This window comes from Artemia sp. Qi Xiang Cuo, chromosome 3 (genome assembly GCF_049724085.1).
Source record: "Artemia sp. Qi Xiang Cuo chromosome 3, ASM4972408v1, whole genome shotgun sequence".
Lineage (NCBI taxonomy): Eukaryota > Metazoa > Arthropoda > Branchiopoda > Anostraca > Artemiidae > Artemia > Artemia sp. Qi Xiang Cuo.
In genome coordinates this window covers 50,374,452-50,388,306 of record NC_142796.1, presented here as the reverse complement: position 1 = coordinate 50,388,306, position 13,855 = coordinate 50,374,452, and the positions used below count along the sequence as shown (strand labels likewise).

At 34.7% G+C, this 13,855-nt stretch overlaps 1 protein-coding gene across 1 annotated transcript in view; it reads left to right on the top strand.

Moving 5' to 3' along the window:
- LOC148954236 (small nuclear ribonucleoprotein Sm D3-like) overlaps nt 1–6,798 on the top strand; it is a 30,484-nt gene extending 23,686 nt beyond the window's left edge. Inside the window, exon 4 of the mRNA XM_089086996.1 lies at nt 6,642–6,798. Within this exon, the coding sequence (XP_088943122.1) occupies nt 6,642–6,718 (77 nt within the window). The 3' untranslated portion in view covers nt 6,719–6,798. The remainder of the gene's footprint in view (nt 1–6,641) is intronic.
- Nucleotides 6,799–13,855: the final 7,057 nt, after the last annotated feature.

Here is a 13,855-nt window from a genome sequence, read left to right as displayed (position 1 = left end):
TACACATAGTATTTGAACTCAAACATCAAATGAGACAGAGAGGGAGAGATTTCAGCATTTTCAAGAATTTATCTGATCTCTAGGCAAAACTAAAAACAACCAAAGCCAAAAATCAATCAAGAACTATATATTTTTTTTTTATCTTCTTAAGGAGCCAAACGAGTGTCATTCTCGAGCTGAATCAGGGGGAGGGTATTCCATATAACATGACTCGCTACCAAGGAGTTGAAATCAGACCTTACTGGAAGAGCATGTGCCATTTGAATATTCTGAGAGCTACAGGGCTGATAATTTGACATCCAGTAAGGTTTCAGTTGCTGAGCTATTTGTCTCTTTGATGAGATTTATGGTTTTATTATAAGTGTTGGAAAACGGTTTGACCAAAGAAGGAAAAGTTGACCTCCATGTAATTGAGCAGTAAGAAACACGAATAAATTAAACTGTGAAAGAGTATTCTTCAAATTGGCGAAAGAAAAATTCGTTTGACCTTTGTGAGGGCACCAAGGCTTCTGCATACCTTCATTTTAATCAGTATGGTGCTTAAGAGGTAAACTTTCATCGAGACAGAAAACGGACTAGGCCGTCGTTTGATCTACTGCTAGAGCGTTTGGACAGATGGATTTCAGTATGCTGAAGATAAACCTGAGATACACAACTAAAAGACTAGACTTACAAATTTTCATCAAGTCAAAGTAAACTCTCGAGCAGGTCCACTAGCTTTGTGCTCACCTTAGTCTCTGTTCTCCCTGAAGTAACAAGGGTGCTATTATCAGCAAAAGTTCTAGGAGAATCTAAAGGAAGCAAGCTACGATTATTGGCACGATGAAATGTACGATGACATAGACATCAGTGTAGAGGTGTATCGTTTCTAACTGAGAAAATTTTGTCATTTATATAAATTAAAAATATTACTGGTCATAGAATTTGTCCTTGAGCAACACCCTGGTCAACTTCTGAGGGTGAACAGAAAAGCGGTTAATGCTGATTATTTACCAGACAAGTAAGAACCAAAGAATTGCACTTCTTCTCTCGTCAAAATAAAAAGTTCAGAGAGAAGATTACTTTGGTTGATGAACCAAAGGCTTTAAGAATATCAAAGAATAAAGCAGTAGGAATCAAATAGGAGTCTAGTGCAGAATGAAGATAGTTCAATAGAAATACACAAGCATGCTAGGTTGAATGATTTCTGCGAAAACCCAATTGAAAATCATAAAAAACAAGCTTCGCAAGTAAGAACACTGTTGAGACAAGAAATCATCGCCTTTTCACTTCCCACGCCTACAGGCACATAAGGAAAAAACAGTAGATCTCCATTTCAGCCAATTTTGTGTCAGGGACCAAGGTAGTTTAAAGACTTATGCTTCTTTCTTCAGGGACCGACCTAGTGTGTTGTGCTGTCATCCCCTCTTTCAAACCGGTTTGGAGTCCATCACCATATATAGGACGAGAGGCGTCCTTCATTCAAGTGCCCCCAGTATTCCCATCTACTTGTTCTGATATCATTGGTCATCAGTAGTTTTTCAGCATCTGTCCTTATCTTGGCATTCGCCACTATCGGTCCGGTGGACTGCAAGCACTACATAGGCAATAATCGTTTCTCTAGATTCTTTCAAAGGCTCCATAATTCGCCCCCATATATATGTACAGAGAATACAGAGAGCCTTCTAAAAAAATTTGTTTGCAACAGACAATGCAGATTTTGGTCAGAATTTAGCTGGATCATTTCGTGACCCACCCTTATTTAAGATGATGACTAGCGTTTTTGAAAGTATTTGGTAAAATACCATGTTGAAAGGACAGGTTAACAAGTTTCGTTAAGTGGGAAGCGATGGAAGAAGTATGAGTCTAATTAAGTTAGGAATATTATCAGGGCCAGGGGACGAGGAATTATTGTAATTTTTATGTCAGACGTTGGACCCAAAAACATTCACTGAATGCATGGTGGCCCATGATAAGAGTTGAAAACTGATAGTGACGGGGAATAATTGACAGCAGTGTTTTTACCAATATTTGCAAAATAGGAATTAAATGCTTCTTGAAAATTCAGTTCACCGCTGATACGTTTACAATCGACAGCCAGGCCGGAAAAGACTGAAAAAAGGGCCTAAGGACAGAGTTTAGCACCTGGGATGTTTCATGGATGTCTTTAGTACAATCTGATAAACAATTTAAGTAATAGCCTACTGGGACCTTGGCCTTTCGACACCCAGAATTGTAAATATACCTGGGTAAAATTCTATTTTAAGGGCTTCTTGCTATCTTGAAAATTTGTTGAATTATGTGAAAGAAACATTGAAAAATGAATCCGGGGCCAAAAATATATCACGAGAAGGTATTATCGCCAGGCTACTATGCCTACCATTTTCAGGAGGGTATAGAAGATTACATGCATGGCAGGTCTATCTGAATTCTGACAAAAACATTATACCTTGATTTAAGTTTACAATCTCTTTTCACTGGCTTTAGTTTTTGAAAATATTGTTTAGGCTATGTTGTTTCACTAGAATTTTAAGCCTGTTTCCTCCCTAAATTTAGGATATGGATTTACATGTCTTTAAAGCCCTGTAATTCGGGATTGAGCCCATAGATGAAGCTTAGAACACTTTCGTTGTGCCTCAATTGAGCAGAAGCTCTATTTTATACATGGTTCCCCTTCTATTACAAAAAGGACTATATATAAAACTCCATTTATGTGAGTTTTGTTCACCTAACTCGACTACTTTCCAAGATGGTAAACAGCCCCCGAACTAGAATTTTACCATGTTCCTGCTGAATTGCTGAAGGTGAATAGCCTTCGTTGAGAAGCTAGCAGACTTATAAGCCCTCCAGAGATTGTATTGTCTCCTCGAACTTGGTCAAGAAGACCAGTGGACATCCAAGGATTTGCGGGAAATCTTTTAGATCTACGATTGAGCGATGAAGCAAAGGAAGTATCAGGAACAGTATCTTTAGTAGTTTCATAAAAAGTGACAAATAAACGACAAAAATCAGAATCAATCTCATAATTACTCGCAAGAAATTTCTACCAATCGGCCTGAGAAGAGTTAATTCCGTCTTAGAACTTCTAAAGAATATATTATTAGAGCCCTGAGTCCTGTTAGAAGTCATCTTTTCAAAATACCAAAGTAACGAGTCATTTTCCTTTTTGTTCAAGCCTGGAAATTGTTAAGTGTCTTGTATAGGGTTTTCGGTCATGGCAACCCCAATGGTATACTTTTGTTTCGATCTGACGCCATTTTTTAGGGATTTCAGGCTATATTTCAGAATTTCCTTTAAAAAAAAGTTAAATAACATTTTTAAGACTAATTTAGATAATGGTTAAAATGCCTTAATTCGCCAGAAATGACAATTTTCTCTCAATTGTCAGTTTTTGTTTTTAATGCGTTTTTCTTCTTTTTTATTACTATGGGCTGTGGTTCGTCCTTTACTAGGTCGCAGCTACCACTGCAACCGTCATAATAGCTAGAACAAAACAGGGAAATGATAAGAAACATCGCTTACTAAGACATAATTTTGAATCATAGTAACTGTAAAGCACATTGCTTTACAGCTGTAAAGCAACTGTAACTGTAAACCATGTAAAGCACATTCGGTAAGCATAGACAAAAGAAAATCTAAAGATATTGAAGACCTCATCTGAATTTTTGCATTTCCTGGACGATTATTTAAGAAAATATATTATTCAAACGAAAGATATCAAAAAGCCTTCATTAATACAATCACTAATCCCCACATAGGCTCCATGACCCGTAAAGAAGGGTGATCATGAAACAAAATTTTTAAATATTAGGCTATTAAACATTTAAACACATAATATACAAATACATTTACTCATAAAAATGGAGAAAAAAAGAACAGACAGAAGGGAAAAGAGAAACAGAGTTCACTTAAATATGAGAAAACCTAGAACCGAAATCAGGCGATGCCAGACTTCACAGACTCTTTCTAAGAGAATATGAAAGATTATTTGATACATATATAAGGCAAGACCACTTTTGGAAATCCTTTGTCGGGTCGGCCGTTCCATTAATCGTCCCGATATATTTAATTTTTAGAATCTAATAAAGCGTTATTATAACCGACAACATCTGGTCACAACAATCTGTTTTAGACGGTCAATTGAGGAGCAGAGACCCTGAATATTCAGCTATAGCACCGAAAAAAAAACGATCCCGTCCGAGCGCCTCCCTTAAATTGAAAACATATTTACTTGTTTCTTGGTCGGGGGGGGGGGGGGGTAAAAGTAATCAAATCGCTATTTACATGGTCAATAGAATTATTATCAATACTAAAAAATATCTTATAGATTATTTTCCAACTCAAAAAGTTGTTCTTCATAGGATAAAACATCCCTAGATCCTTAGATGCCAATCTGGGAGATTATCTATTTCACTGATGACAGAATAAAAGTCTTACCAGAGCCTACGCTATAGCGTTGCCTATAGTAACTGCCATACGGCTCCAATGTTTTATTATTATTATTATGTGAAATGAAGAAAAGGCTATAAGTCAACACAAATGTTGGATTTAAACGAGTCCTAGGACAATTTATAGACAATAGAATCATATTAATTTTTAAAAAAATTATACTTTGGTGTAAGTAAACATATTTTTCGTATGAAAACTCAGGAAGCCAGTTGTACTTTTTCATGCAGTTTTTTACTCTTTGAAACCTAATAAGGCTTTTGCTAGATTGAATTCTAGTTGAGATCTATTTAATCTTAAATGCTCTTTCAAACTAAAGACTGATTTCAATGTGTCTTAAGTCTCTACAAGCACCATTTTGTACGGAATGAAGTCCAGGCTGCAACCTGTATTGTAAGTGCCGGGAACCTTCATTGTTGGAACATTAAAGCCTTAAATAGTTCTTCAGAATAATATATCCATTATTTCCTCGGGAAAAAAGAGCAAATTGAACTGTTTGATGCTGAAAGGGAACTCTGAAAGAGATCCGAGGTTATATTTTCTGAAGAAGATCTTTTAACGACTAAAATTTTGTCAAAATCTTGAAAATTAAAAGTTCAATATAACCATCTCCTTCAGATCTAGGGCAACTGTTTTGCCTTTCTCTTAAATATCTCCAGGGAATGATCTACTGAGTGTGTTTGACGTACCGGAAACAACGTCAAAATTAAATGGACGTCCATCCGCAATAGTATATTTCTTTTTTTGACTATTTTAATCATCCAGCCCTAGACGATTTTCATTTTTATTTTTCGCATTGCAAATGTTAAGCCATGTCATTGAATCGTTCAGTCAATTTTGTTTTTTTTTTTTTTTTTTTTTTTTTAAACCTTTCCTCTTCATCTTCTCTTCTGCTGTGCGTACCTGGTCAATAAGTGATCGGTTTCGGAGTTTTATTAGTTTCTGTTGCCTTTGCATTTTCAAGTTGTAGAAGAAAAAAATGTGTTGAAGGTTTTGTGGCAAATGGTTTAATCTCTTTTTTTAATTGGCAAATATTTAACAATCATTCTTTGAGTGACTTCATTTTAATTGAGAATTTACTCTATCTGATTAGTTTTTATGAAATATTACGGTGCGTAAAATAAAATAGAAGTGAAAAATCCTTTTTAATAGACAGTGTATAGAAATTCACAAAAATATCAGATATTTCGGTCACATATACAGTGACCGTCATCAGTAGTAAACTACTGAGTTTTACTACTGATGATGGTTACAGTATATGTGACCGAAATATCTGGCATTTTTGTGAATTTCTATATACTGTCTATTAAAAAGGATTTTATCCCTATTTTCAACCTTTATTTTATCGTCATGGAAAGGCAGTGTGGTCTTCGGAATCATGTGCGTAAAATATTGAGCTGTGTCGGACTTTCTGTTCTCATGCCCTTCGCTGGCTTTAAAATTTGAATATTCCTGAATAGCTGCTATTGAAATATCAATAACTGCCCTTAGGGTTTGATTTATGAGTGAAACTTAACTTTTCACGGTGTAGTTAAATTAAGCAGCCGGATATTCTATATTTAGTGGTGTATCCTCTCCGGCCTGAATCAGGCGCTCTCAACCTGTTTTTGGGTCCCCGAGGCAGCTAGGTTTTTGCTAAAACACTTCTTTATGAAGTTTTGATTGCGGGTAATAGTATACCGTCTGCAGTAGACCTTTTTCTGTACTCCAAAAATAATTTATTGCCGTGTGCATACCTTCCTTGCAAAATGCGCCAAAGCTGTATGTTTAAACTCTATCCTTTCTATTATATTGTATTGGTGCAATGTCTTCATGAGTTTATTTCATTTTATTATATTATAATTTGTTAACGCCTACATCTATTTATTGTTTAGCTGGAAGAGTTTGAGGTCAATATTGCAATATTATTGCTATTTTGTTATCAATATATTTTATTTCATTACGTTATCCTGTTATGTTTTATTTTTTAACATTTTTGGTAGCGCTTTGTTGGGGAGTAAGGGCCCCAGGGTTCTATTCCAGCTGCCACTTGGCTAGGCGACAGGCTTGTTACCCGTCCCTGGAAAAAAAAATCAGCAACTGAAATGTTGACAATAGTCAGCGCCGAGCTGGGCTGAACGGCCTGTATCTCGTCTAAAGTGCTAATTAGTAGCATTATATCTTTTTATCTGTATTTTATTTCATGACATCTATTTACTTTGACTTATCTTTTTAAGCTGGAAGAGCTCGAGGTGGACGTGGTGTTAGACAATTTATGCCTCAGCGAGGAATGCCAATGGGCCAAAGAAGATAGTTATTTTTTGAACCCAGCTTATGTTTTGTACTTGATCCTTTTTGTATGATTACCTGAAAAATTAAAATCATTCGTTTGTATTTGATAGAGCCTTAATTTTGCTTTTATTCTGGGTAACGTTTTGAACATTAGATCCGAGGTTGTTTCATCCTGACTTGTCATGTAGAACATAAGGCTTTATGTTGAGGTTCTCTGAAACTTTATCCGGATTGTTCGCCACAAAACCTTTATGGCGAAAAAATTCCAATCATGGAAAATCATTTGAAATCAAAGCTGGCTTATAACATCGATTTGGGGAAATTTTTGTAGATAACTACTGAAAAAGTAGATTATTCGAAAATTCACAGTACTTCAAATAAAATGATCAATCTTCTCCATAAACTAGCGATAATAATTATGTCTCAGTTATGGTCGATAGCACTATTCATTTCTTGAAGTCATTAATGATAAAATAAAGAAGAAAGCCAAAATCGGATGTTTTATCAAAGTAATGAGAGTAAGAATTTGAATTTAGCGCTATAAATTATAATTTACGAGCCAGAAATATTTTTCATTAGCGGTCTGGACTTGTTTTCAAAGTCTTGCCAGTTCTTGTCTTCTCGTAAATAACCTTCATGCAGCTTTCCGCTAGTCGCGAATATCCATGGAAAGCTAAGTTGGCTTCGCTAGCCAGCTAGGGAATAGCGCCGTTTAACAGGCTTTTTTCAGCTGAAGTTTAAACTATGAAGCAGAAGTTTTTTTTTTATTGAGTCCAAGCTGAAACGCTATTGGCTAGCAAAAGTAAATTTTAGAAGCATTTAATTGGTGAAATGTAATATAATTTGTGTCATCTGTTCTATGTACAGAAGTACATATGTTCAAAATTAATCAGATAAAAGAAAAGCAAAATAAGCTTCGAAAATTTTGTGGCTATAGTTAGTTACCTATTGTTATCTCGGTGGTGAACATAGGATTTTGGAAGGGCGGAATTTTAAAATGAAACTGCCCCCAAGCAAAGGGAGAGGCAATCCTTCTGGATCGATAAAGGGGTAACATCATTATTTTCGTTAATTAACTGCATAAAAATTGTGCTGTTGAAATCACATTATTCAACCTAACATTAGTGCTAAAGGCCACGTTTTAGTGATGAAAGATTATAGATGGCCAAAGATTTTACTTTTTGGCCATCTATCTGGTACTAAACGAAAAGAAAGTTGTCCTAAAACGGGGGTGGGAAGAGTTCACAAGTTCTTGAGAGAGGGTAAAAATAAGCTTTGAATAATTGGGGTGAAAGAGTATTTACAGCTTTGTTGACCTTGGGTGGGTTGGGGCTCCAGTGAGTTGTTAGTGGTACTTCTATGATATACCCCCTACCTAATATTCTTCTAATATATTTCTCTGACGCTCAATCCTAATGAAATATACCAAAGTAAGATAAAAATGTAATACTTTAGAAACAAATTTGGGCTATATATTTGCACATTAGGGGGGGGGAGGTGTCGGTAAAGTATAGAGGGTCTACATGCCTAATTTGTTAGCTACAATTATTCAGCATGTTATGTAGTAAGAATTGCTTTCTAACTTCACACTGTCCAAATACGGTGGCCGGCGTTTACCCCCCCCTCCCCCTGGAAAATACCCCATATATGTGTCTTGAATAATCTTGGAAAGAACTAATAAAATTAAACTGAATAATTTATATATAACGATGTTATTTCTTGGAAGCTAACCAATTCAAGATTTGATTTCAGTGTAATATTTATTTTATCTTCAATATTGTAATATAATTCGTTTTTAGTAAAGCACCAATGACACAGCAGGCTTTTTACTTTTGCAGTCAGGAAAGGGGGCATTAGCCAAATGTCTTGTTTATAGTGATTTAATTCGTTTCAAGCTTGATTTGCATATTCAATTTAAGTTTTACTCGTTTTAAGATTTATTTATTCATCTATATTAGCACCTGTTATGTGTCTGTTTACTATGATTGTTCATTTAATTTCTATTCATTTTGGGCTTTATTTATTCTTTAATAGTGAAAGATTTTTTCCTCGTTTTAAGCTTGATTTGCATATTCAATTTCATTTTTAAGATTTATTTATTCATTTATATCATTACCTGTTGAATGTTTGTTTGCTATGATTGTTTATGTAATTTCTGTTCATTCTCAGTTTGAATTATTATTGGTTTTTATTTCTGCTGATCTTAAGTTAACGTGGCCTTTATTTTTCTTTGAAAAACTTCTTTTTCGGAAAGTTTTATTTTAACTAAATTAGTGATGGTATTAGAATTTCTGACCAATTTGTTGTCATTTTAATTTTCTGCTTTGGAAATACAAGCGTGAAGTTGAAATCAAGAAGAAATCCTTGCTATTTATAAAACCCTGCTTTTTTTATCGACAGTTGTGACTATTGTGTGGGCATATGAAGTACGGTATTGTCACGTCGATTGACAAAATGGCTACGATTTTTATTAATCTCGAGTGAATCTAAGTTATTGGAGTGCAAAACCTGCACACCAAGAACATGGTTTTGCAATAGTACCTACGCATGGGGGGGGGGGGTATAAGGACTTCAGACAAACTAAGACGACAAAAGCATGTCACAGAAGTGCAAAACCTACCCGTTAGGAATATGGTTTTCAATGGTACCTGCATTTTGGGGTTTGAAGCACTATAAATAAGCAAGAAATAATTTTTTTTATGCTTGGAAAATTTTTAATGTTTTTAAGAAAAATCAGCTTTTTTTATTTAAACTTCCATCCTACTAGAAATATTTTTTAAATCCCCCTTCCCATGAAAAATATACTGGTGCCTTGCAGCTGTTCCAAGCTGACATCTTTTCTATTTACAAGAAAAATAACGTCTTCAGTTTTCGCTCTGATTGATCAACGACAAAATTTAAGTTATTTTTTATAGCCCAACTTACCAACTTTAACCGTATCTTTATTATGTTTTTTTCAGACGAGGTTGTACGCGGTTTTGAATTTTTTCTGGTAGCTCCCACTTTCGATTGGTACCGTTTAATGCTAAATAAGGCGCATTTGAAGTAGTTTTTTTTTCGGGAAAAGCCAAATCCAGTGAAGGAAAAGCTGTGCACTTGACCAATTTGGCCTGGAAAAGCAAGAATGAAGATTGTAATTTACACACGTGGTATATTATTGGCGCTGCAGTCGCCGAGATTTATATTTATCATCAAGTATGACTATTGTGCAGCTCACGGACTAGGAAGATTAAATGAAGTAGCCACAAATTAGTGGAATAATGGACTCTTTGAGAGTTAATTTAGCAATAAAGCTCGTCCCACAGAACTAGAGAATAAGGCTAAACTGAAGAAATTTCAAATTAATGCTGGTAAATTGCAACAAAAACCACATTGCCAGCAGGGGTTGAGCTAAGGGGGAGGGTAGCGAGGGGGAGAATTTGGTCCTAGGTCAGGCAGAAAATGTAGAAGGGGGCGAAGTCTTTTTTCAATTTCCTTAAATGAATATACCCAAAAAAATATTTTAAATCTAGAGCAGGTTTTTTATTTATTTTTTCCATTTTTAAAATACTAAAAGATGCTTTTCGAAATCTTGGAAAAAATGCCCCTTCCGCCCTGCTGCAGGAGCAGTATCCATTAGGGTAATACTTAACACATTATACATAACATATAATAATAAATGGTACACTCACTTACACTGTTAAAAGAAGGGGGGCTGACGCTATCTCCGGGTGCTGACAAACGTGCCTAGACCTCTTGCTGCCAGTCCGTCATGGCCTAAGTGAATCCTAAGCAGATGTTTCGCCGGTCACATATTCAACAGTCGTCATCAGCGAAGAATAATATTAAAAAAAAACTAAGAATAACCAACACTCAAAAATTCATTTTAGAGGTAAAGTTCAGCCCAAAATAAAAACTAGCATAAGGCCATAAGTCTTATTCCACATTTCTTCGTTTTGCCCTAGTAGCCTACTATTACTACTACGGTACATGGAATGAAAAACCCCCTCCCGCTCAAGTTGTTCATTCATTGTTTGAATGAACAACTTGAGCGGTAGCGGAACCGTTTTTGTTGTTTTTTTTCGTTAGTTTCTTTCAGCTTAGCGTGAGACGAGACAAAAAGAAGTGACAGAATAGATGGAAAATATGTAATTTGGGTTATATATTCGCACATTAGGGGGGGGGGGGTAAAGCATTTGGGTTCATAGGCGTTTACCCTCCCCCCCCCCTCCCGAGGAAATTAAGGCTTTATAAATTTGAGGATTTTATTTCAGATTTGTTTTTTTATTTTCCGTAGGGGGAAGGAATTTGGTAATTGTGTATTATTCACCCCTCACTCCAGTTTACGTTGTGTAATACTCGAGAACAAACCTGTTTATTCAGTCTTTTCTTTCAGGTTAGCGCAAGACAAGTGACAGAATAGATGGAAAATATATATAATTTAGGTTATATATTTGCACATAAGGGGGGGGGGGGGTAAAGTATTTGGAGTTTGAACTCAGAAAACAAGTCTTACTTCATAGAATAATTGTACCTAACCCATTTTGCATGCAGACCCGCTATACTTTACCTTCCACAAGACCTTGCTCTTTACGCTAAAGTTTTGACTTTTCGTCGTAATTCTTTAATAACGATTCCTGAAACAATGCGTAAAGAGCAAGGTCTTGTGAAGGTTTGATGTTGCTCATTACTTTCAGTTGAAAAACTTGCTGTTTTTTATTTAATTAGATAGTATTTGTTAATGGGATACGGAACGAGTTTTTTAAAGAAAAGTAAAGAGCCTCATTAAAGAAAAATGAGCAGAAATAAAGTCAAATAATCTTCAAAGTAAAAACTATGAAGTCTAATAGAAAACAAAAGATATGAAATGTTTTTTTCTTTAAAAAAGACAATGTCAATAAAAAATGAACAGAAATTAATTAAAAAAAGAATCCACAAAACAAGTTTGTCAAAGAATAGTAGAGCCCCATTAAGCCAAAAAGGAATAGAAATAAATTCAAATAATTTTCCAAGCGTAAAACTACCACAAATCACCATCAGTAAATGAATAAAAACTAAAACAAACAGAAATTACAATAACTAACCGATTCAAACTCCAAACGAGCAAAAATCAACATGAAAGTTTTATAGAAAAAAAAAAAAAACAGCGCAAAGAGCGAGGTCTTGAGAAGGAGGAAACCCCTTTCATATACGTAATAATTTCTGTTCGTTTTAAGGTTTAAGTTTGCTCCTTACTTTCAGTTGAAATACTCTTATAGCGGGTCTGCATGCAAAATGGGTTAGGTACAATTATTCTATGATATGAAGTAAGACTTTTTTTTCTGACTTCAAACTCCAAATACTTTACCCCCCCCCCCTCTCCCCCTTATGTGCAAATATATAGCCTAAATTATATATTTCCCATCTATTCTATCACTTGTTTTGTCTCGCGCTTGGCTGAAAGAAACGACCGAAGAAACCGGTTTGTTCACGAGTATTACGCAGCGTAAATTGGAATGAGTAGCATATAACACACAAGCACCAAAACTCCTTCTCCCTATGGAAAATAAAAAAAACAAAACTCAAATGAAATTCCCAAATTTATAAAGCCTTATTTTCTACGAGGGGGGGGGGTATTTTCCGGAGAGGTTTTCCACGGGGGAAATTAACTCCCCTAATGTGCAAATATATAGCCCAAATTTGTTTCTCAAGTATTATATTTTATCTTACTTTGGTATATTTCATTAGGATTGAGCGTCAGAGAAACATATTAGAAGAATATTAGGTAGCGGGTATATCATACAAGTACCATTTAACGTTATTAATTTACTTAAATTTAACTAAATTAATTTTATTTACATAATTTTACGGTTCAACGTGGCAACACTGACGAAAACAGGTAACTGTCCTACAAGAACTACTCCTTCACATTTTATGGAACATATTTTTGAAAAACTCTTTCAAGTGAACTGGCTGGTGACATTTCTCTATATTTTTAGAATTCCAAAAAATAGTGCTTTACTGGAAACTAAGATGGCTTGAGTTTTTAAGAGAAGCAAAAACGTGAAGCATAATTTATAGATTTAATGGCCAGTCAAAGACTATTAAAAGCTTTTAAAATCAGTCTTTTATTTTCTGGAGCCCACTTAAGGATTTTTTCTGTTTCTAATCCTGTTTTGTCGCGTCAGTTTTGTGTTTTCAGTCAAGCGCTAGTTTTTCAGAATTCTACAAATATAAGTAAATAGTACGAGCCAAATTATTTGAAGCTGTTTTTCAAAAACAAGTTGCATAAACTGCGAAGCAGTAATTTCTGTTCGTTTTAAATTTCAACTTCACTCTTTACTTTCAGCAGAAGGATCTCTCTTTTTTTATTTAGTCTCATTTTAGATTAAATAAAAAAAAACAAGTTTTTTAACTGAAAGTAAGGAACGACGTTAAAACTTAAAACGAACAGAAATTATTCCGTAAATGAAAGGGGCTGTCCCCTCCTCAACGCCGCTCTTTACGCTGAAGTTTTTTATTGTTTTAAAAAAATAGAGTTGTGAGAAAGTCAAACTTTAGCGTAAAGAGCGAGGCGTTGAGGAGGGGACAGCCCCTTTCATATACGGAATAATTTCTGTTCGTTATAACGTCCTTCCTTACTTTCAGTTAAAAAAACTCGTTTTTTATTTAATTTTTGAACATTTTTGCATTAATGCAGGCTTTGATTTTGGTGCATCGTACATGAATAATTAAAACAAAATTTGCATATTAATTTTACTTTTATTTGGTTAAATGGCTTTCTTGAAACTTGTTTAATTTTATTTACGAACATTTTTATTAGTAATAAATATACGTAACTTACGAATTAACTTACGTAACGAACTTCTATATTCGTATATTTTTAATACGTCTATTAGGGGGTTCACCTCCTAGTCAATACCTCGCTCTTTACGCTAAAGTTCGAATTTTGTTCCAATTCTTCCAAAATGACCCCTTAATCACAAAGGCATTTTAAAAGTAATTTTACTTTTATTTGGTTAAATGGCTTTCTCAAAACTTGTTTAATTTTATTTACGAACGTTTTTATTAGTAATAAATATACTTAACTTACGAATTAACTTACGTAACAACCTTCTATATTCATATATTTTTAATAAGTATATTATGGAGTTCACCCCCTATTCAATACATCGCTCTTTACGCTAAAGTTCGAATTTTG